Genomic DNA, 24,709 nt, shown 5'->3' on the forward strand with positions numbered 1-24,709 from the left:
GCGAGGCTGATCTGGTCACAAACATGGCTAAAGCAATTTCAAAAAGTAAACATGTGATTTTCTTGATTTTTTCTTTAAATAGCATTTTAATTAATTCTAGATGAAAAGACAAACGCACAATCCATATAAATGAAATATTTTGGTAATAGGTTAAAAATATACATTTTATAAAATAAATAATATTTTATTTCTTGTTAATATAACAAAAATACATTATAATTACGGCAGTACAAATTTATAAAACAGTACAAGGCACCAAGTTTCAAAGGTATTATTACTTTATTAAAGAAAAAAACAAATAAAAAATGGGTAAATTTTAAAAATACAAAGGAGAAAAAATAATATCAATTTTAGGAACGTAAAATTAATAAAATCTTCTTTTTTGGTTAGCTACATATAAGTTGTTTTCATTTAAAATTTGCATATGTAGGTAATGTTTTTCTTGGTGTAAAATATACAAAGCTATGTTTTAAAAATGCATGAAATTAATTACTTAAAAAAACACAAAATTACAAAAATGATGAAAGGTAATTATTGTTTACTTAAAAAACAAAGTCAATAAATATAAAAGAAGTATAAAATAACCATTTACAAATGATCGCTTGAAATGTTTTGAGTTTTGAATTGATTCTGACAAATTGCATAAAAAAAACGCCCGTTAGGTTATTTCATAAATCGGGAAAAGGCAAGTTTAAATAAAGGGAGAGGGAAAATATATTTTTAAAACTATGCATGCAAGACGACTTAAATATAACTATAATAAATAATATGAGGTTAGGTTAGGTTAGGTCTTAATCGTTTCGCAGCTTATTAAAAAATAGACATTGTTTGAAGAAATTTCACCTGAGGAAGTATTGCTTTATGACGTTATATTACTTGGGTGCAAATATTGCTGCTAAAACTTTCTTCCACGATTACTGCTTGGAGAAATATTGCTTTTATCGATTTAGCATTATTTCTATATTACTTATTGGTTACAACCTACTTCCACTAAGTTTTAACACAAAAAGTATTGGACCATACCTTATTTTAAATTAACGTTTCTCAAGATGAAAATTACATACTTGTAAGATTATGCCGATACGAACAAACAGATTTGCTGCTATACAATTTATGTAATTTTATGCTCATCAAATGGGCAAAGAAATTAGTGACCTAAAGTGATATTTAAAAAAATAAATTGTTTCCATAAAAAATAATATTGGAAAATATTGCTTTGATTGGAGCAATATTTTAAACGTTGATCGGAGGAAAATTGCTTTGATAAACATTGACAGGAGTAATTTTATTATAAATATTGGTAATGAACATTGTTTTGTATAACTCTAAAATATTGCAGAACTTTTTGTTGTTCAAACATTGAATGAACGTTCATTGGAGAAATTCTGCCTTTGAACAATGATTGTAGCAATGTTTTGAACACTTTCGGTAAAATATTGACTTAATTAACATTGACTGGAGAAATATTACTCTGTTATTATTGTTTGGAGAAATGTTGCTATAATTAACGTAGTGTTGAAGTATGCGGTGAAGTTCTTCAACGTTTGTAGGGGGCCTTGGCGTATCGTCCCCTGTTCTCATCATCACGGAGTTCCTGGAAGTAGCTGAACACCACGCACCACATGTATACGTAGATAACTGGAATAAAAAATAGAATTATTCATCACATTTACAAAAATTATAAATCTGTGGCAATTGAATTACCCTTTTTTATTTTTTTTATTTAATATTTGAAAACATATATTTTTACATAGATAAGTATACAGGATAAAAAAAGATATAAAACAATAGAAATTAAAGTAGCCTTTCCTCACCATAAAGAGACAATGCTCTTGTGTTTGGTGAGGGAATTCTAGTTCAATTATGTACATGTTAGTATTAAGGTAAATAATTTATAAAGAAACAACACAAGATTTAAACAATATTACTTCTAGATGTAAGTAGTAAACGTATTTTGGACTTATAATAGTTTAAGGTAATTTTTTAATTTAAGGTGAAATTCCTGAATATTTTCGATATTTTTTAAATTTAATGGAAGGTTATTAAAATAAATTATGCCTAGATAAAGATAGGTATTTTGAATGAGCTTAGTGTTAAATTTTGGAATTTTAATAGTTTTCTGGTATCTTGCTGATGTATTGAATTGCAAGTTATGAGTATTTGACTGCATTTCTTTGTAAATTTGAAGTATTGAATATTTTTGATACATTTTGTCTATTGTAGGTACTTTGAAAATTGTAAAAAGAATTTCGGTAGAAAATTTTGATGGTTTTTTCAAAATTACTTTGATTACCAATCTTTGAACTACTTTAAGTGGGTTCAAAATTTTTTTATATGTTCCTCCCCAACCAATAATACCATATTGTAATATAGATTGAACAATCGCATAGTACACTCTTTTTAGGTTTTCCAGTCTAAGAATATTTCTAAGTCTTATAAATATATAAATAAATTTCCTAATCCGTTTGACGAGTTCACAAATGTGTGTTTTCCATTTAAAATATTGATCTATATATACACCAAGATATTTGATTTTGGATGTTGGACTAAGGATAGGACAAGTTTGATTGCAGTTAGTTCTGCCACATTTGTGTTGGTGTATTATAATGTTTAAATCTGGTTCTGTTTTAATATTAGGATTTTCTTTAGCATGTAGGACTTCGACCCAGGACCTTCATCTTGCCGGGACGCTGCTCTAATCCGTCCCTGGGTTCAAGCCCCAAATGCGCCTGTATTTTTTTTTGATTTTTCTATTTAAATTTGGTTGAGAATCGCTAATATTGTCTTCAAAAATTAAATATTACAATTTGAGGTTTTACTCATTATGTTATTCCAAAAAAAGATATATTAGTTTTAATGGGCACGTGCCTAGTTTGGTGGTCTTAACATACCCAAAAATTGTAATAACCCAAAAACACAGAATAAAGGAAAAAAAATATATGTTAGGTGGTTTTAATGAACGGTATGAAGTACGATATTATACGGGAGTAAGAAGTATACAAATATATACTAGGTAGTTTTAATGAATGGTATGAAGTATGATATTATACGGGAGTAAGAAGTATACAAATATATATTAGGTAGTTTTAATGAATGGTATGAAGTACGATATTATACGGGAGTAAGAAGTATACAAATACATATTAGGTAGTTTTAATGAACGGTATGAAGTACGATATTATGCGGGAGTAAGAAGTATACAAATACATATTAGGTAGTTTTAATGAACGGTATGAAGTATGATATTATACGGGAGTAAGAAGTATACAGAGATGTGCAAAATGAACATAGAATAGAACAAACATATTACATGATGGTAAATCCAAAAACACCACGACTACAGATTATGAAACCACAAATTTTCGCGGGACTAATGTTGCCAACGTAAAAACATAGAAACTGCTATCTAACATTTAATATTACAGCGTCATGGCCCCATGTTCAGTGTTTGAATCAGTATTTTTTGTAATGGTATCACTCAATTGCCAGGGCTCCTACCAGGGAGCAACTTGACAAATGTAAATTATCTCTCATAGCGAGGTTGAGGACCGACTGATATTTGGGGCTTATGAAAAAAAGATGAGAGGAGATAGTAGGAAGAATGTTGCAAAAAGCATTTAAAATGGAAAATGCATTGAGAAAAGCATTTAAAATGCAAAATGGAAAATACCCATTTTGCATTTTGCATTTCCATTTGAAATGGATTTATTTGAAATAAAGCACATCTCTGGAAGTATACAAAGATTTGAATGAATGGAATGAAGTGTGACATTAAAGCCATGTATTTGATAACGGATATAAACAAAAGTATACTTACTAACTGAGATGATCCCGAAGACCAGCCAGAGGGTTCCGTTGAAGACGTCTTTCCCCAAGTAGAAGACGGTGGCTGTGTAGATGATGCTGACCAGCAGGCCCACGGCCAACATCAGACCCAGTACCACCCAGGGAAGCATCAGGAAGGTATTTCGCTAGATGGGAAGCAATGTTTTTAATAATAATATTAATATATATATATACATATAATAATATGTAATAATTGATTCATTATCATCACGGCGCTACATCCCAATGTGAAAAGTGCTAATCCTCAGTGCTGAGTATCGTGTCCACCACCACCAACAGTGAGACCATGGCATTCCCAATTGGGGTTTATTATGAGGTTAATGTTTTACCGTTAATCATATCAAGCTGATATTGTGAAAAAGCCCTTTATTTAAAGATAGACATTATTGTACCTACCAAATCAGTGTCAGTGTCAAGTGACAATAATAAATTATTTATGGATATATTTAAATTCTACCTTTTACCCATTCTTGTTTGTCACTTACTTTTGCATGTTTAGTTAATTATTTTTGTTACTATTTTTCCTTATTATTGTATATTCCCACCGAGCTCGAAATTATTTAAAAATTTAAAATATGTATGTAAAATTTGGTAATCATGCCTGTTTTATTTACTTTAATAAAATATAATATAAAAACTGTCCACCATTATTTCTAGGTCCAGATAGTCTGCCCAATCACAGTCTTTGGGAAGGGCTGAATATGTTGTATAGGTAATTGATTATCAGTTTTCTTTTTCGACATCTGAGCCTAGGTTGGAATATCATAAAACATCGTGTGATTGTAATACATGCATTATACATTAATATTTAAGTACCAATTTAATAAAATAATACCTTCAAAGCCCCGATGATGAGAAGTGTTGAGATTAATATCGTCATCGCCAAGTTAATTGCGAGAATTATCTTCACTGAAAATAAATAAAAATAACACAATAAAATTATATTATGTAATAAGAAATAATAAGCAATATTTATTATAAGTCAAATCACAAAAAAAAAATTCGTAAATTTTTGAGGTCAAACAATAATGAAATTTTGTAAAGAATATAAATTAATACAATTATTTTTTAACGAAAAGTGGTCAATATTAGAAATAAACTAATTAAAACTTGTCGATAACATTTTTTTATGTAAGTAAAATGATAGATTAAAGTTTGTGAATTTTATAGATATAATAATAAAGTATTAAAATAATAATTATAGATAGTAATTCAAACATACACGTAGAAACACAAACAGACCTTCTCAGTATCAAAAAACTTACGAGGAAAAGGAAACAGTCTGACAAACAGAGAGACAGGAAGACAGACAGATTGCCATTCAAACATACATATTGACTCAGAAACAGATGTATACTCAAACAAACTGGCAAAAATACATTCCTACGAACAGAAAACATACAAAGAGACGGAAAGACAGTCAGTTATACCGTCAGAAAATACACAAAAAGATAAACAATAAACAAACAGACAAATAGACAAACAGAAAAAAAAACATTCAGATAAACAAAGAGACCTTGAATAAATATAATACAAACCTATTGAAGATGGCAGCCAATCGATGATGATAGTCCTAAACTCGACGGTGGTTGTGAACATGACTATAATAGCCACAATGGACAGCAGGATTCCAGCCACACCGCTGACCACCGTTCCAGTTTTGAGAGAGCAGCATCTGCAGCAGGACTGAAGCCGACCCATCTTGAGGTATTAAGTCTGGAACTTTCTGGAACCTTTAAGGAACCTTAAACCTTCTGGAACTCTTGTTTCTTTTCACGATTCACGTGTTATTTTAATTTGTTCTGTTTTCAAATTTCACCGGAGTTTATTTCTGGGTTATTTTATATGTTGTTTTCTGTAAATAAGAGATAATTTAATTAAAAAACTATTCGTAGGTAATAAAATTCAACTGTAGATAACAGAAACAAATGAAATGGGTCAGGAAAGTTGTCGCACCCGACGACCCGACCCGATACGACTCTATTTATCCACACCCGCATACGACGACCCGACCTGACTCTATTTGTCCACACCCGCACACGACGACCTGACCTGACTCTATTTGTCCACACCCACACACGACGACCCGACCCGACTCTTGTCCACACCCGCACCCGACACAATATTCCCTAAATCAATAGGGATATCGTGGTTCCATTGAATTCTAACAATTGCAACTTTTATGCGGAATCAGATTTAATAAATAATACACTTCTATTGGAGCTATGTGTATTTTTGTCTTTAACAATCCATTGTCCATGTTATATTATTTATTGCATCTGACTATAGATACATCTGACTGTACATACATCTGACTGTACATACATCTGACTGTACATACATCTGACTATACATAAATCATATTTTTTCTCATAAAAATCAACCTCACTAGGACTAAGCCTGTAGCGAGTAGTATATATCTCAAAACTATATATTATATTTAAACTGGCATAACTTAAATGTTATTTTAGTCAACAAAGTTATTTTTCATAACAATTAAAGAATTAGCAACAACTCACAATATACAATTTACATACTGAAGAGTGATATTTAATTTCTTTATTTCTTTGGTCGTTAGTGCATATTTGTCCCATTTTTGGCCGTTAATGCATATTTGACCCTTTTTGGTCGTTGTTGGTGCATATTTTTTCCATTTATCGTATTTAACCCTTTTTGGGTCGTTAGTGCATATTTGATCCTTTTTTGGTCGTTAGTGTATTTGGCCCTTTTTTGGTTGTTAGTGCATATTTTCGTTATTAATGCGTGTTTCAGCCATTTTATTTTCCAATTAGAAATAATTCACGTTTTTTTTTCTTTTTTGTAGAAACTGGTTTTTTGAAATAGAATATATCGAATATTTCGTTGTTTCCCCTTCCCCCGTGAGATGATTGTTATTCACAAACTGGTTCTTTTCCTTTCAACTCCCCCCCAACAACATGAAATACAAAAAAATCCAAAGAACTGGGTTCCAAAACCCAATTTTCCCGTTTTGTGATTGCTTAATTTAGACACACGTTTTGCCTTTTTAGTGCATATTTTGGTATTGTTAGTGCGTATTTTGAAATTGATCATAGAATAAATAATAAAACAAGAAGTGTCTTGAGGGCGCGTTTCGTAATCCAAATATTTGGCTAATCGAGGCTTCAATTTCCAATAACTATAAACTACTGTGTGAAAATTTGTTTACATTCAAATTTTTATGGAAGGCACTTCTAGTTTTCTTCTTTATTCTATATCATTGTTAGTGCGTACTTCATCATTTTGTGAAGTAATCCGAGATCTTGTGATGATAAGTGATAAAATTACAAAATAAAGCATGTTTATTTCAAAAAATATACTTTGTCTGGTTATTACGTAAACATGCACGTCGAACTTCAAAACATTGTCTGACTCATGAGTCCAAAATGTTTCAAATTTTAAAATAGACACATGGAAGAGAGCCAAAGTCAACTATTATATTCCTAAAACATAATAATTTGGGTTGTGGGTCTGGTTCAATAAAATCAGATTTGTTTTGAACTTAATTCTCATTTTCAAAATTGGAAGTGTTTGTGTCAAAAATTCAGGAAAGCGAAAAAGTACCAATCTATAATATAAAATTTCAAAAGAAAATTATTTTCACTGTTAATTTTTTTAATTGTGTAAAGAACAAGGCATTTTAATATTTTTATAAAAACTATAATGAAGTTATTTTTATATTGACGAATAATTTAAAATGTGTCGTCTTACTAGCCAGTGGCGTTTCTGCATGTGCGGTTTTGAATCGTCTTCAAAACCAATAATTATTAAAATGACATATTTTTAGTACAATGATCAGAATCAGAAAAATAAACTTGAAATCTTCCACACATTTTTAACGGTAGGTACCTACCTATTCATTGTTTGTGAAAATAACCCACTCCGACAGGAGATACAGTACCTACCTATAATACAGTATTTTAACGGTAGGTACTTATTAATTGTTTGTGAAAATAACCCACTCCGACAGGAGATATAGTACCTACTTATAATATGGTATTTTAACGGTAGGTACTTATTAATTGTTTGTGAAAATAACCCACTCCGACAGGAGATATAGTACCTACCTATAATATAGTATTTTTATCGGGAAATTATTTTTATTCTTTATTTAAAGTTTTCTTTGCTAATGCGATTTTTAGCTAACATGCAATTATCAATCCTACAATATTTATAAAATTCCGTGATTTCATTTGATATAATAACAAGTGAAGTGTTTGTTAGTTATTATTATATGTGAACGCGGTCCAAGCATCTTGAAACTTGACCAGAGATTCTATTTTCTATCCCGGAAGCAGACTTCATAACCCGTTAAAATCATTATTCACATTTGACCGGAAACCAATCTGCCTACACCGGTAGGGACACATTGTGAGACGCATTCGTGAAAATATTTTTTTTTTAGATTTTTGTTATTTGTTTTTGGGGTGTTGTGCCGTGTTGCTCTAACTCCTTCTTTAGCCAACGTTTCGGACAACGTTGTCCGAAACGTTGGATAAAGAAGGCATTAGCGCAACGCAGCATAACCCCCCAAAAACAAATAACAAAAATACTTTTGGCCGTGAAAATCTTAAATCATATTTGATTTTTCAGATCCTCATGTGGAACGGTTAAAGAATTATTAGTGTAGTTAATACACGGAGAAAAATGAATCTCTTCAAATTATTGGTAATGCAGTTAAAAACGGGATTGCAGACCATTTACTGATAAAATTTTATTAAATTCCAAATATATCGAAACACGTGTTCATGCGAAAATATTTGGATTTTCTTGAACACGTGTTCTGACATCTGACGTCATTTCCTAAAAGTTAACAAATTGTCAAAGCATTAATTAAACCGGATTATCAATGATTTGAAGAGATTCTTAACAAATTAGCAATACTCATGTTTCTCCGTGTGGTAAGGAACCAAATTAAAATTCGATTGGTTTCTTGAAATGGCTTAAACTATGTTTAGTTATCAGGTCTCAATAGCCATGCACTTCGCATGGTTTCTCTTTTACTTCAATAACAAGAGTTTTAAATGAGACAGTAAAAAATATGACGTCTCTATTTTGGGTATAAGAACGGTAAGAAGTACCTGGCTATTTAAATCGGGTCATAAAATATGGCTAAAGCCATTTTAAGCAACGTTTCGATCAGATCTCTCACCAAGGGGATACTGAGTGCATCTTCTATTATGAGACGTGGTTCTTATACACCTAAGTATATACTTTATTTATAAAATACAAAAAATCATTCGAAAAACCTCCGCCATGACATTGTGATCGACTTTTGTAATTTTACACTCAATATCTTAATATCTACGATAGGTTAGTGCCTATACATAGTCTATGTGCCTATACCATAATAATCATCCTAAAACAAAGCGAACACAAATTTACACGTTTTTATGGTCTCTGTACAATAACAGATCACCTAGCGGGCCTAACTAGGAGAACAACACTCCATAAATACACACAAATGAAACAAAAGATTTGCAGTGCGCATACTTGATACGACATATTCTCATGCTCATCAAAATATCAAAGGATTGCCGAAATTTGCTCAGCAGCAGTTTTGTGGAGATCTGAATTCAAATGAGAAAACATCTAAATATTTACGAAGCATCCCAGTATGGAAAACACACATTTGTAAACCACCACATGAATCACAAAAAATGATGTAAGGAAAATATATAACTTACAATTCAGTTCAGTATTTAAAGCTGTGCAAACAAACGCTTGCACTAATTAAATTTATGGATTAATAAAGCAGCAAACAGCTGTTTATATGTATTAATTATTATTAATTTAAACGCTCTGATGGGCTTTTTTTGATACATATTTTACAGGCGCCTTTGAGGTGATTCTTCACGAAAACGGCGCTATATAAATGAGGCAAATATTATTATTATTATGATTTACTGCATAATACAGTGCCAACATAAGGTTTTTTTTATTCACTACAATTCAATTACATCAAGAACAAAATAAATACTTAACCAAAACTTAAAAAAGACAATAATACATGGTAAACATATTTTTTTTCTTTAGATGAACATACATAATATAAGAAAAGGGAAAACAAAAAAAAACACAGTTTTAAAAGTGCAGGTGGCATAAAAATAATGTAAATTAATTTAACAGGTTGATAATACGTAATTTAAAATAAGAAGTTAATTAAAAATATATATAATCGCTCCTAAGCGATATTCGCAAATAATATAACTCTACATAAAACATCATTCAGGTATTTCTTAAATAATGATAAACTTAGATTATGGACGGGTGGTTTCGGAGAATTTGAACAATTCATCAAATTTCAACGTTCATTTTCAAGTTCTGTGAAAGATTTTTTAAAGTTCTGTTTTAATTTCAGTTTTGTCAAGCACCTAGCCTATAATGATATAATAACAGAACTTGAATAAGACTTTCACAGAACCCGGAAATGAACGTTGAAATTTGATGAATTGTTCAAATTCTCCCATCCTTAGGACGAGTTGTTTCGGAGAGTTTGAACAATTCTTCAAATTTCAAAGTTAATTTTCAAGTTCCGTGTAAGTTCTGTTATTATTTCAGTTCTTTCAAGTAACTGGCCTTCCGTGACACAATAACAGAACTTGAATATGACATTCACAGAACTCGCTAATTAACGTTGAAATTTGATGAATTATTCAAATTCTATTTAGTATGTATTAAGTGTATGAAGGCGAAATATAGGTGTGTGTGTGTGTGTGTGTGTGAGTGTATTGTACATATTTTTCAAGTGTAGGTACAGTATACTATATATTGTAAAACACAAACAAACTGCGAAAGTACCTACTAACGTGGTGATAACATAACCTAGTAAATATGTCAGTGATGTCACGTGATTTATTGGATTTTCGCAGTTTACCATAGCCAAAAAAATATTGATGTTTTTATTTCCACTTTTCAGAAAACTTTTTGTTTTTGTTTTATTGCGTGTTTACATAATACACATTTTTGTATGTGAATTCCGCTCCGCCCGAGAGTGGACTCCCAACCGTATGGAGTCCGGAGCCAGTGAGACTATGGCATCCCCAATTGGGGTATGATATGAGGCTGAAGGTAGCGGGGCAAGGAAAGGAGATGGGGGAGAGGAATGACGTGCTTATGACATGACTTAAGAATTAATTAATTAATTAATTAATAAACATTTATTAAGAATCTCTCTTAAAATTATTGGCAATTCGGTCAAAAACGAGATTGCCTGATAAACTTTTAGTAAATGACGAATATATTATCACGATGTCGGAACACGTGTTCATGAAAATCCTAATAAATTGGAACCATTTATTGGATAACCAATACCTCTGCCATAGATCACCACAAGTGGTTTGCTACGTTTGGCGACTTAGCAGGGGTGCCCGGGTTCATCGGGTGAGGTGTGCTCAGATCTTGCCCACCAGCTGCATGGCGAACTGGATCAGGAGAGGCCTGTTTGTAGAGACCATTTGACCTCTACAGCTGGTCTTTTTCGACCTGACCCCCAGAACTTCCTTTCCTTCCTTTCCTTAAAAAGATCCTCTACACAGCATCCCAAAGATGATGATCAGATAGGCCACGTGGGAAATTATTTTCCTCAGTGCCTCCTGTGTAAGGTTAAAATACAAAAAAATCGTCATTATATAATATCAAGGCACATCAAATGCACGTGCATGAACACGTGTAACTGATATATTAGGAGCTTACAAAAAGTTTATCAGGAAATGGCCTGCGTTCCCGTTTTTAATAGGATCACCAATAATTTGAATAAGAGATGATATCATGACATGACTATATTGCCGATGTGTAGGATGACATGACTAATTGACTATATATCGACTATGTGCGTATTGCGTATAAACGTTGAGAGATGAACATTTGGCACCGCGGTTGACATAAGCCACCTATCCAGGCCAAGGTTCGAATGAGACCTTAACCCTTTGTTAGCCGCATGAGTAACTTCTATAGAACACACTGAATTATTGTGCTATAAAGGGCTTGCCAAAATGACTAAACTCCATAAGTACCTCCTTTCGGCTAGGTAGGTACTTAGAACCCTTTTATTTTATTAATCATGTTCTAGTTTGATTGAGTTTTTGAGAAAAGTTTGATTAACTGTAATAGGTAATACAATTCAGGTCAAGGTTTAGGGACGTTAACCCTTTGTTTACCGCATGATTATTTCTGTAAAAAACAATACTACTTTGGTGTAAAGGCATGCGAAAATCACAAAACTTCGTACCTAAAACTTCCTCTTGGGAAGGAGTTAATAATAATTTTATTTTATGCATTTATCAACAAAAACATAACATGAATATAAACATGGATAAATGACAATTCATGATAGTAGATATATTTAAGTTGGACATTAATACTACCATGTTTATTAATCGTGTTATTTTTTGTCAGACATTTTGATATTGTAAATCTGGACTATTTATAGTTTACGATACATAATAATATAATCCGGCCCAAGGTTTCATTACATAACTTCTACAGAATACATTTAAGAGGAAGCTACAAGCTAAAAATGTGTATATTTTGGTATATCTTATATTGTAGGTAATAGGCATTAATTAATCGCTTGACAAACGGAGTCTAGAAACGATCGATTTCAATCACAAATCTGGTTTTTATTTTTTTTCTAAATAATTTTATAATAAAGCAAAAAAGTTAATCATATGAAACTGTTACAGATAATCTTAGCTATAATCCTATATTTTTAAAAGGTTGTTTACTTTACGCGTTCATACATTTCTATTGAAAAAAAAATTAGTAGTTTACATTTATTGAGTAATTTATTATTTAATTGTATTTTACTCAAGTGAAACTACAGGAAAACCTCCAATTTATCTAAAGCATATTTTTTGGTATTTATATTATACACCAATTCGTTATAAAGATTAATCATTCGCATTAAGCTTCGGGCATTGGGTTTGCCCCACTGGCTAAACTTGGGACATGTATTTTGGAAGTTAGTTCTAATAATCATGTTCTGTTCGTCCTTCCTTTGAGATCGTGAATCTTTACTATGGTACATAAATAAAGCACTCACTAGATCGATATCTGAAACAAATTAGTCCTAAAAAGCATAGATATGCCAATATATAGACAGTAAAATTCTCATTCGGAGCCAATGAAAATAGACAAATGAAAAACTCTGAAAGTTTATTCCATAGTTTCAGAGTTTTTCATTGGTGGATATAGTTATGTGACATCACAATATTTCAGTTCCAATTTTCGATCGGAGTTATACCAAAAAATACTATCCTCCTTATATTAGCTTATATACTTGATATTGAATTTTAATATTTTACGTATTCCTGCGCAAATACATAAGTTACCATTAATAATTTATTTATTTATTTTATTTATTTATTAATCATAAGTTAGCTCACATCTTCGTGTGTGCTAATAGTTTTATAAACATTTATTTATTTTTCATGTTCTCCGTAAAACGGTTATTCACCAATACATTATGGAGAAGATTACAAATTAGACAAAAAGTATAGCAAAACACATAAAAAGGTCAGTTTCACTACTTTGTGACATACGTCAAAAGATAATTGTTAAACTGCCTGTAGGTTACGTTAAAAATGTCGATGGTCAATGCAGACTCGTTGAGCAGTTCAGTCGCTCTGTTGACTGGGGCGTTCTGATAGGCAGAAGTCCTCGCTTTTGGAGCATAAAAAAAGGTATGGGACCTTCCACGAGTATACTTGTCTGGGACATATAAGTTAATCTCTTTCAAAATAGGTGGATTATGTATAGTTCCAGAGATTATCTTAAAAAAATGTTTTCCTAAAAATATTTTTCGGCGGGCTTCTAATGTATTAAGATCGAGCATTCCTGCTAAGAATAAGGATGGATACAGGAAAGGGTAGTACATATATTCCCTCATATATAGGTAACGCATGAATCTCTTTTGTACTTTTTCTATTTCGAGAATATGGTTTTGCTCAGAAGGGGCCCAACATATAAACATATAAACATGTACATTGTTTGGCAAACATAATCTTTCTTTAAATATTTCAATTGACTCAACAATTGGGATATCTATAGTTTAAAAGCCCATAAGACAGAAAAATGCACGGGTCGTCGGAAGACCCACTTGGTACAGACGTTTTGTTTGGCATCTGGCATATGGCCTGTCAAGAGTCAATGAAACTTATAGTTTAAAGTTCATAAAAATATATGTTATTTTTGAAGATAATATCCATTTGTAATGCCGAAACGGTAATAATATGAAATTCCCTCGCTGTTAATAATTAATAGTTGATAAACACGGTTTGTCCCATTCTTTAATCTGTTATAGGTATGAAAAAAATGACAGTGTATCTTTAAATGAAACTTAAGAATTCGTAGAGAAACTTTTTCTCTATTTCAAACGAGTCGTATTTTATTGAATATTTTCACCAGTTTCGTTAAATTATTATCGTTATTCAATATTAGCGCGCTCCCTCTAACATTCGTATTTACATATCTCCCTTTTAAACAATCTTTGAATGATTACTACGGGGTCTTAATAATAAAACTATTAAATTTGATTTATATTATATCTAAAAAAACACTTGTTAAATGATCGAACTTTATATTTTGGATAGAGAGGGTTACAAGTTCTCACAACTCTTATTGCTAATACTTCAAGGTCAGTTTCGCGAGCCACGGTCAATCTTTTCGCTTTTCTCTGAAGCTGCAAACATAATCATTCATCTCCTTCCTACCTGAACACATGTATCTACGTATGTAATAATAATACTTATATATATATATGTGGGAAGGTAGAAGGTATGATCAAGGCACTCGGTGGGTTTATTGCTTGTTACACAATAGTCTGTGGGGAAACTTCTGGCTATAAATATTCAAGGTGATTCTCGAGTTGTTTCATTCACGTTTTTTTTAATGAAACTACTGGTTTATGCCCCGCATTTAACTTCACTATAGTGGCCAAAATGATTTTACAGACGATGTTCGTGCGCAATTTTGTAGTCTATTAAGTAGCGGAGGTTTTTCACGGGGGATAATGGAGAATACCCCCACCAGGGGTCTAGCACGGTGAAATCGATTACTTTACAATATCAGATTGATAGGCGGAACTACTGATGATTTTATGCGTCGCTCTATTGATAGCCAAACCGATATTGACAACGCAACAAATCAGTTAAGTTAATTAGTTAATAAGATATTTATTCACGACTTGTTATGTGAACAAATTTCGTTTCTGCAAACTCGAACAAATGAAGCGTAATTGGCGGGAAGTGATTCAAATCGCCGCGCATATGAATTCTTTCAATTCTAAGAGCTTCATTAGTTCGACTCTAAAACTCGAAATTATTAAAAAAGATGTGTACTGTGTGATTTGTCTATCGTCGGTCGGATTATTCTCATCAATCGTGCTCGCAAATATCGCAAACTGACCATAGATGACGGATTTCGTTAAGACCTCCAGATTTTCCCGAAAGCTAAGAAAAGAAGAAAAATATGTTGTAGCTTTGTCTTCACCAAAATAAACTAATTCTTTAAACATAACCGCGATTAAAATTTTGAGAAAAGTAGAATAAAAAATGATTTCGTATAATTTTCAAAGTCGACTTTGAATGAGTTCCCCAGGCGCTGGGTGATCGCTCGGTACAGAATAGCGACCAATCCTATCCTTAATATCCTTAAACAATTAAGAGAGTTGTCAGTAATAGTAATATACACATATGGGCATTTTCGCCAAAGTTTGAACATTTTTAATGCTTTCCATTAGGTTAATTTTACGTTTTATTTTTAAGTTTACCATACCATAATATGTACTTCTCATTGCCCAGATAAAAATGGAGGGTTATATTGTAATATATCTAATTTATTTATTTATTTATTGCATCTCACTATACATAAATCACGTTTTTTTCTCAGAAAAATTTACCTCACTAGGACTAAGCCTGTATCGAAGTTAACAATTTACATTTGAGTGAAGCAAACATATAGTATTCACGAACATAAAGTAATACTGCATACAAAGACAAAATATTTCAAAAAAATAATTGTATTAGATGAGTTACCAGATGAGTAATTTGAAAGTATATTGTAACAATATTTGAACCATAACTACTTATTAATCATTATTCACAAGAAGAAACAAGTATATAATAAAAACGGTTCCATGTTAACTCAACACAGTGACTATTCAACACACTTTTAAAAAGTGATATAAAGTCATTTAAAACGATGAATTTTTTTTTAACCTAACCTAACCTAACCTACTTAACCCATTTAATAAAGTTTTTGTTCCATCACTTTCCATGACTTTATATAACTTTTTAAAGATGTGATGAATTATCATTTTGATGATTTATCCGGTCACCAATAAAAACAGCAAGGGTGACATTCAGTTTTTAGCATATGGGACAAGGATGAAAAAAAAATAAGACAATCGTCTGTCATTACAAACGTTTTAATTAACTTTTTAAATTTTACCAAGGAATTGGTAGACTTAATATGACTCAAAGAATAAAGTAATATAAGAATATTAAACATAATTGTTTATAATTTTATTACAATTTAAAAGCCCCTAAAAATGGTGTTAATCTGAATATGGTAACGGAATAGAACTAAGGGATTCTATGTCAGAAATGTTTAACATGATTTTGAATCGCGATTGAAACAAAATTTACTTGCGCACGCCGGTAATTGATAATCGAGAGCTTTACCCCTTGACCACAGAGGCCGTTTGCTGTGATGGTTGGTCCCATCACTGTCTTCAAATAATGTTAAAAGTAATTGTAAAAAGCATTCACTTTGTGGCTCATCATAATTTACAATAAAAACACATAAATTTGTTTTTGACCACTATGGTTTTATTTTCACTCTACCGGTTTTGGAAGAACCCTTCCTTCGTCAGGAGAATATTAAAAACAGTTTTTAATACTATATACTAGAATATTAAAAACAGTTTTTAACACTCTCCTGACGAAGGAAGGGTTCTTCCGAAACCGGTAGAGTGAAAATAAAACTATAGTGGTCAAAAACAAATTTATGTGTTTTTATTGTAATGTTAAAAGTATTTACTTTGATTCTATTTTCAAATTTTAATGTTTCGTGTTCAAATTTTAATGAAATTCGTAACGTCATTATGCGTAATACACATTGTATGAATGTCTAGGATCTGGGTGTGTAAGAAATGCATTTGGTTTAGTATGACGGTATCACTTCTCTGAAATATTATATTCTGATGACTATCAGAGATTGCATCATCTAAAGGTTAGTCAAATGATACCTATATATAAGGAAAATTAAAGGACACGTAATAACCTTTTTAACTTCTACTCTATTTTGATGCTTCCGCATAACGGAATCATTTTCTTTTCAAGGAAAAACACTCATCCAACACTAATTTTCCATGTTTGTCACTAAAATAAAGTAGTCAGTAAACTTCTAAATATACAAACCACGTACTAGAACTTAGAAATTAGAAGTCTTGCAATTTTTTGTGGGTTATGTCTCAATGTTGCGAAGTCTAAATACTAGTATGTAGGTAATATAATATTTTATAGTAGTTTTAGAATATATGTAGACTAGATATAAAATTTTATAACTAAATAAAATATATTTAAATCCTAATTTTTTTTTCTTCGTTAAATATAATATTATATTGCATTGTTTTCGATAGTGTATAAAGGTTGTGGAAAGGTAAGACAATGTTAGATACTTTCAGTATCGCCCTGGTAAAAGACCACCATTCAGAATTGAAACGTCGCTTGAAATGGCTTTAGACGTATTTGGTGGCTAGATATAGATTGCCAGTTAATTTGCAACCTTAATTTCCCCCATCTCCTTCCCATCCCCTCTCCTTTCAGTTTCACAACATACTGCAATTGGGGATGCCATAGTCATACTGGCTGCAGTAAAACGGGATTGCATGCCGCTTCATGATAAACGTAATTTGATAATATATAATGACGAAATGTGAAAATATTCTAATTTTAATGTGTCATTCGTTAAGGGCCTGCAATTTCGTTTTTAACCGGATTAGCAATAATTTGTAGAGATTATTAATAAATATTAATGCGTGTACAGTTAAAAATATGCTTGTTTATACACAAGATTGTGGTTAAATCCACATTTTATATTTATATTTAAGCATTTCAAATATAGTAAATTTGCATTAACTTAAAACCTTGAACGTAAATAAATGTAAGCAAAACAAATAAATGTATAATTTATACACAATATATCATTACGGTGCTATTTATATAACCTTTAAAAGTAGACGTAATAATATTATAACAACCTTAATAACGTAATGATTTATTAATGAAACCAGAATTGCGTCATAATTTATGGTCCAATGTCATGTTGTGATGCACATTATTGTATAACATTGCTTCTATGAGAAGTCGGAAATAAATAATCATGACATTCGTGTTAAATAAAATTATCGTCATGGCATTACTATCAATCATAAATGGTTAGTTTTAATTCCCTGAAAACAAATGTGTCAAGCTTAAAAATATGGATTTTTTTCAAAAGCATAAATTTCCTCTTACAAAAAAATAGTTTCTAAGAAGTCATGTTTATTTTGTCGGAACTTGCGGTGCTTCACTAGATTTCAGGAAATCTTCCACCTTTTTCTTCTTCTATGTATCTATCATCTATCTACCTATCTATAAATAATATTGTCTGTGGCGGCAACATGGCTTTGTTTTGACAACTGTACAGTTTTTTGAGATTGACGAAATTTGCACACTTGACCTTCAATACAGGAGGAAGGTGACTGTCCACATAAGATTTAGAAAAACAACTCCTACCCCTTAAAGCAGATTGTTGATATTGAGAAAATAACTCTATTCAACTGATTTCCGAAAACTCTGTACTTCGGGAAACGCTCGGGACTTCTGGCTAGTAATAAATAAATATTACATCTATAATGTTTTCGGTAAAGTACCATCTTGTAGGTATGTACTTGTATCTCCAGCTGGGAAACAATAAACAATACTGCCGCAGCCTGCAGGGTGAAGGTATGACAATGTAAAGTGTGACAGTTGACGGTGTGGGCGCCACACACAAGCGTGTCACAACTTTCACGGTCACCCGATATATCACCGCTTCACTAGGTGGGTACCGACTTGTTGTTTTTACCTTAGCGGAACATTGTTGTCGTAAAGAGCAGTAGTACCGGGCACCGGGTCTATGCTATGGTAAGTAGCGCTAGGACGTGGATGAAAATAAAATCACATGTAAAAGTTATAGGCAGGTACTTTTAGTATATTACTTGTAGTAGTCCCGATTAAAAAACTACTTACGTAAAACATAGGTTTGACATCAGATTAATGGTTAAACCTTCATGCCTCTGACATATTGACCGTTATATTTCTTAGATATGCTGTCTGAAAGTCGGTGAATTTGTATGTTTTTCCACTTCTCAATACAATCCAAATAAATGGGTCATTTCTGAACATATCCGAAAACTAAAAACTGTTTTTGAAAAGAAATAAAATACTTTTACAATTGAAAATAAATGTAATGTTTAAAATATTAAATTTTTTAAATCAAACATAATAACGTTTTTTAATGACCTTACGTTTTTTTGTCTAAACACTGAACCAAAGTTACTAATAACAAAACACACATATTCTACTATAAAAATGTATTATAAACATTACTGCCACTTCACCTTTTTATCGTTTCATATAAAAATAATTTGTAGAAACGTCTCAAAGATTCATAAATTTTTCAGAAATTGCTCTCGGAACTTTTAGTTTCCTAGAGGTGTAAATTTTAATTATTCTGTGATTTGAATATAAAGCTTCATATTCATTCTAAGATCGTTTACTTCATATTTCTAAGTATGGTGGTAAGGGAGACACAAAGCTTTGAGTTTTGTGATTTTAGTCGGATAAAAATGTATTTATAAAATTTATAAATAAATATAAATAACTTTTGTTACTTATGCTATTGCAGATCCGTGATAATCTTTCAATATTAAAAAAAAAATCATTTTTTTTTATAATATACCTAATTATATTTTTGCTGTTTAAAACTAAGGACGGGTTTTTTCGGAGAATTTGAACAATTCTTCAAGTTCTGTGAAAGATTTTTTAAATTTCTGTCAAGCAGCTAGCCTATAATGATATAATAACAGAACTTGAATGAGACTTCCGCAGAACCTGAAAATGAACGTTGAAATTTGAAGAATTGTTCAAATTGTCCGAAAAAACCTGTCCTTAGAAGTTGTTTCGTTGAGAAATTTAACTTTCGAATGAACATCGCTAGTAAACTCGAAATCTGTTAAATAAATTAGACATAAGAAATTCACATTTCAAATATAGGTTTGTGATCTACTTTATCACTTTAAATGAACCATACAAAATCAGTTTCAATTTTGAAAATAAATGTAAAATTCAAAGTAAATATGAGTTCATTGAACGTGAAACATTTCATACACAGAAAACCGAAATTAGTAAGCTAAGAATAAGTTATCTTATTTGGAGTAATGTAATGAATTAAAATCAAAATAATCTAAAAAGCTTGTTGTCCTGTCTTCGGACTTAGCTTCGTAAAGCATGCTTACTCAATCACTTAGCCCGTAAATGTCAGTCCGTCAAAAACCTTTCCGTGTTACCATTTCTTAAATTGACCGTTTTGAAAGCGTGGTTGATGCGACCCACTGAAGTAACGCCGATGATAATGGAATGTCAGCAAACAGATCGATACGGAACGGAGATTTTAAATGGCAGGTCGCTTGGATTAAATACATCCATGATGTTGTGGATTCAGTTTGATGATGAGGATTATTTTAGACAATTTGAAAACTAATATAAGTAACAATAGAAAGTTTATCATAAAAAATAATAATATTTGACAAGTCAAAATATTTCACCAACAAATGTAGATGTAATATATCTCGACGCCATCTAGTTGGAAATTCAGCACTAACAAAGCCTTTCCTACAAAAATAAATTTTGTTGTTTACAGGTGAAGAAAATATAATAAGCAGTAATTTTCGATTGAAGTACTTGTACATATTGAATTATTTGGCGGGTTGGGAATAAACCGACGTAGCTCAGTGGTCCAAACACCTGACCGGACATCAGAAGGTGCGGGTTCAATTCCTGTCAGCGGCATTTATTTTTACTCGGGAGATATTTTCAATTTGTATGGATATTTCAGGCGAGTAATTAATGCTTATAATAATTTGTTATATTTATAGGTGTTAGAGTGCGAGGTGAACAAAGGGGAAGGGGTCATTAAGGTAGTTCTGGGAAGACTAGAGCGATTTATTGGAAATATGTCCAGAATAGGACTAAAAGATAATTTTTTTTTATTTTTTTTTTTTTTTCATAGGAAGCAATTACTTTGTGGTTAGACCAAAGATATTAGAAGAACGAGATGTGCTATGAGCAGTTCGTACTGAGTGGAATTGTTTTGCCGAGTGTCGCCGGTTTTGTTCACCAATACTACTGCACACCTTCGCTTGCGCTAAGGTATCCGCACTAATACATAGAACAGATTTCTGTGCGTACACGTCCCGATACCGTTCAAAGTACCCTAATTAGGTAGTACTCCGGCTACGGTCCGGCGGCCAACATAGCATATCTCGTTCTTCTAATATCTTTGGGTTAGACATTATATTATAAAATAAAACACAAACACTTTGTATTTAACCACGAATTTATTATTTCATATATCGACCGGTTTCACTTCGACCATCTTTTGGATTTATCCAGCATATTTATGTTTTTAGTTTTGGCGCGGAGTTGATATACCACTAGCATACTCCAGCTTGCTTCTTATAATGACAATCCGAAGTATATCTGCTCGCATTTACATTGATAATAATACGTATACTTTGACCTAAAACAAAAAGACCGTTCCCCATCTTCGCCCGGAATGAAGCGTGCCACCAACGAACACCAGTGAACTACTAGTAAATCACACCCTTTCTGCACATCACAAGTGCACCTCATTTTGCTAGCGGTTTAGCTAGAGGATGTATTGTTTGTTGCGGTAGAGTTATGGAGTATTCAAATCTAGTGAAATAAACCAATTATAAGACACCACATTATTTTTACTACATTTTCAATCATTATTTTTCCATAGTTATTTCTTCGTCCCGTCAGGTCACCTGGCTGGTTGGCTGAAAGCGCACATCTTTAGTTTAGAAATCGGCTTATCCGTAATGGACGAAGAACTAGGAGTGGTCTTGCCGTAATTGTTCCCGGCAAGCCATTAGGCCAGCAAGCGTGACCGCTGACCAGCGACCAGTGGTCGCCTGTCCAGTCTTGGACGTTTCTAGAAAAGTCAATAATTTCTGCCGAACCCGAAAAGTCATCATTATGCCTTTTTGCTTAACTGGAGGTTACTTCGTCTATTTATGTACCTACTTACACAGAGAAAAATGACTAATCCTAATTTATTAGGAATCTCTTCAACTTATTGGTAATTCACTCTAAAAACGGAATTGCAGGCTTTACAAATGTATTGACAGGTTTCCTGATATCCTTTTAGCAAATTACGAATATATTATAAAATTTTTGCTTTACAACAAAAAATCTTTGTATCGTCATGATGTACTCGTATTGCCAAGGCAAATCGATAAAACATTCTTAAATTGATGTTTTATTAATAAGCCCTGTGAATTTATCGTGAAGGCAAAAATTAATTTCTCTCCATACCTATATTATATTTAAAAATATAAACCTATCGTTTTCAAAACTATACACAGATACAACAAATTTCTTTAAAAATCGAAAGCACAGTTTATGAAATGTGTTTATTTCTATCTGATAATCAGGGGTAAATATCGTCGAGCTACGACCAAAATGCACGGACTATTAAAGCGGCGGTGCCGATGCAAGAAAGAAGCCAAAGGCGGGGCGCCAGTGTGCTTAGATGCGATTGCAGTAGTATCTTGGGAGAATGAAGTTGGCGACAGTTTTGTGCGCGATTTTTCATGCTAATTAACGGATAACGACCCATCTACCCCGTATCAATTTATCTATGGTTTGTACAGGTATATATGTACGTACCTATATCTTTCATATAAATTTATATTTGCAAAATGATTTCGTGTAATTACGTACGCAAGTACGTATTTCTGATTTGCGTTTATTGATTAGTCCAAACCAGCAATTCAAAAAATCGAATTGGCTTTATAAAGCCCTAATCCCCGGCCTGCAGGCTCCATTGACGATAACTAAATTTGTAGTATCGCCTGAAAAGCTCCATTGTTGTTGGTCACTGATTAATATTTAAGACTAGCGCAGCACTGGGATTACGGTGCCGAAAATGGTCCGGGATTCCCGGGATCCTGGCTTTCGAGATTCTGGGAATGAAAGCTCTACTACTTATATCTTCCACATTTTTATATTTGCAAAATGATTTCTTACAATACGCAAGTACCAATTTCTGATTTGCGTTTATTGATTACATGAATTATTGATTAGTCCAAACCAGCGATTCGATAAATGGAATTGGATTTATAAGACCACAATCCCCGGCCTGAACGCTCCGTTGACAATAATTTATAGTATCGCCAGGAAAGCTCCATTGTTGTTTAAGGTCACTGATTAATGACGTAATAACGCAATGCCCGTCGGATTGGATGGATTAATGGCGATAGCCTGCTTCTTGGCAGACCTGCTCAATAATATTGTAAATTTTCAGGGTTTTGAAAGTGTCGCCTATTAGAAGTGTTATTTTTCGGTCGCTTCTCTATTAATTATTTAGGAGTAAACACAACTGGAGCAGTTATGCTCTGGTACTTACACAAAATTGATAATGGAAAAACATATTTTTTTAGTAGTAAACGCTTATATTTTTTATGAAATGATTCATAGTTTATTTTTAATTTTACTAAAATTAAATGATAGGAAAAGCTTCACTATATCGAAAGCATACTATAGTCATAATGTTATAAATGTGTTTAGGAACTTTTAAAATGTGTTGCCACAGTATGGCAGCCCTAGAAACTAGAGAAATTACATGTACAATGTACATAGATTTAGTCCCTACTCACAAGCGTACAGTTTACAGCTCATAGCGCAGCATTCGTAATTGCGTTGAATGATTGCGTCTTTTATGAATGGAGAATTATTTCGCTTGATTAAACGAGAGATTGTAACCGAGTTGGTGCATTGGTACATACTTCTTTGTTACACGAGTATACAACAACAAATAACATACAGTAACACATCACATAGGTACCTAGCACGATTTGTCAAACAGACTCTATAATACAATATATAATTATTTTAAAAGTGCGTGATAATTTTATAATTCTAGAGGTCACCAAGTCTAGCCTTTTCCTCACAACCTACAGATTTGTATTGATTCTAGACATTTTTTTCTTTCTGAAACGGTGTTTCCTGTTTGATATTTGCACAAGGTGATGGTTTGTTTATGTAACGTGCGGTCTTGCTTCAAAGACAGTGGGTCATTCACTGGTATATTTTCAAACGCTCTCATTAGTCCAAAGCGCATCTTACAACATACTTCTTAGCTGCTTGCTTGCTTGGGTTTTTATTGTTACTCTGCTTAGCAAATGTTTTAGATTTTACTTTGTAACCTGTTTCGGAATTACCTTTACGGATGTGATGGTTCACAAAGATGTGAAATACATTGGTAAATAGTAGATTCATACACTTGAAACTTTATTTCTTTGCCTGAAAAATCAAAAAAATATCATTGAAGAAGAAGATAATTCTAACAAATCTAAAAGAAACATAACAAGACACATAAAATTAAAAAAAATATAACGGCCACATCTGGGAATCAAACCTAGGATCTCTGTCTTTAGATACTCAAACACTGGGAATCTTTTTATTATCTGTGCCTTGTTCTGTGTCTTGTTTCGTTTAGATTTGTTAATATT

General features: G+C 32.2%; 1 protein-coding gene across 1 annotated transcript in view; it reads right to left on the reverse strand.

The window, feature by feature from the left end:
* Positions 1-211: 211 nt before the first annotated feature.
* LOC149418983 (uncharacterized) overlaps positions 212-24,709 on the reverse strand; it is a 43,874-nt gene continuing 19,376 nt past the window's right edge. Inside the window, exons 2-5 of the mRNA XM_089638024.1 lie at positions 5,385-5,701; positions 4,682-4,755; positions 3,818-3,971; positions 212-1,638 (exon numbers count right to left, since the gene is read on the reverse strand). Coding sequence (XP_089494150.1) covers positions 1,538-1,638; positions 3,818-3,971; positions 4,682-4,755; positions 5,385-5,547 — 492 coding nt within the window. The 5' untranslated portion in view covers positions 5,548-5,701 and the 3' untranslated portion in view covers positions 212-1,537. The remainder of the gene's footprint in view (positions 1,639-3,817; positions 3,972-4,681; positions 4,756-5,384; positions 5,702-24,709) is intronic.

The sequence above is a fragment of the Hesperophylax consimilis genome, chromosome 12, assembly GCF_061612785.1.
Source record: "Hesperophylax consimilis isolate HC1 chromosome 12, BYU_Hcon_1.0, whole genome shotgun sequence".
NCBI classification, from domain to species: Eukaryota; Metazoa; Arthropoda; class Insecta; order Trichoptera; family Limnephilidae; genus Hesperophylax; species Hesperophylax consimilis.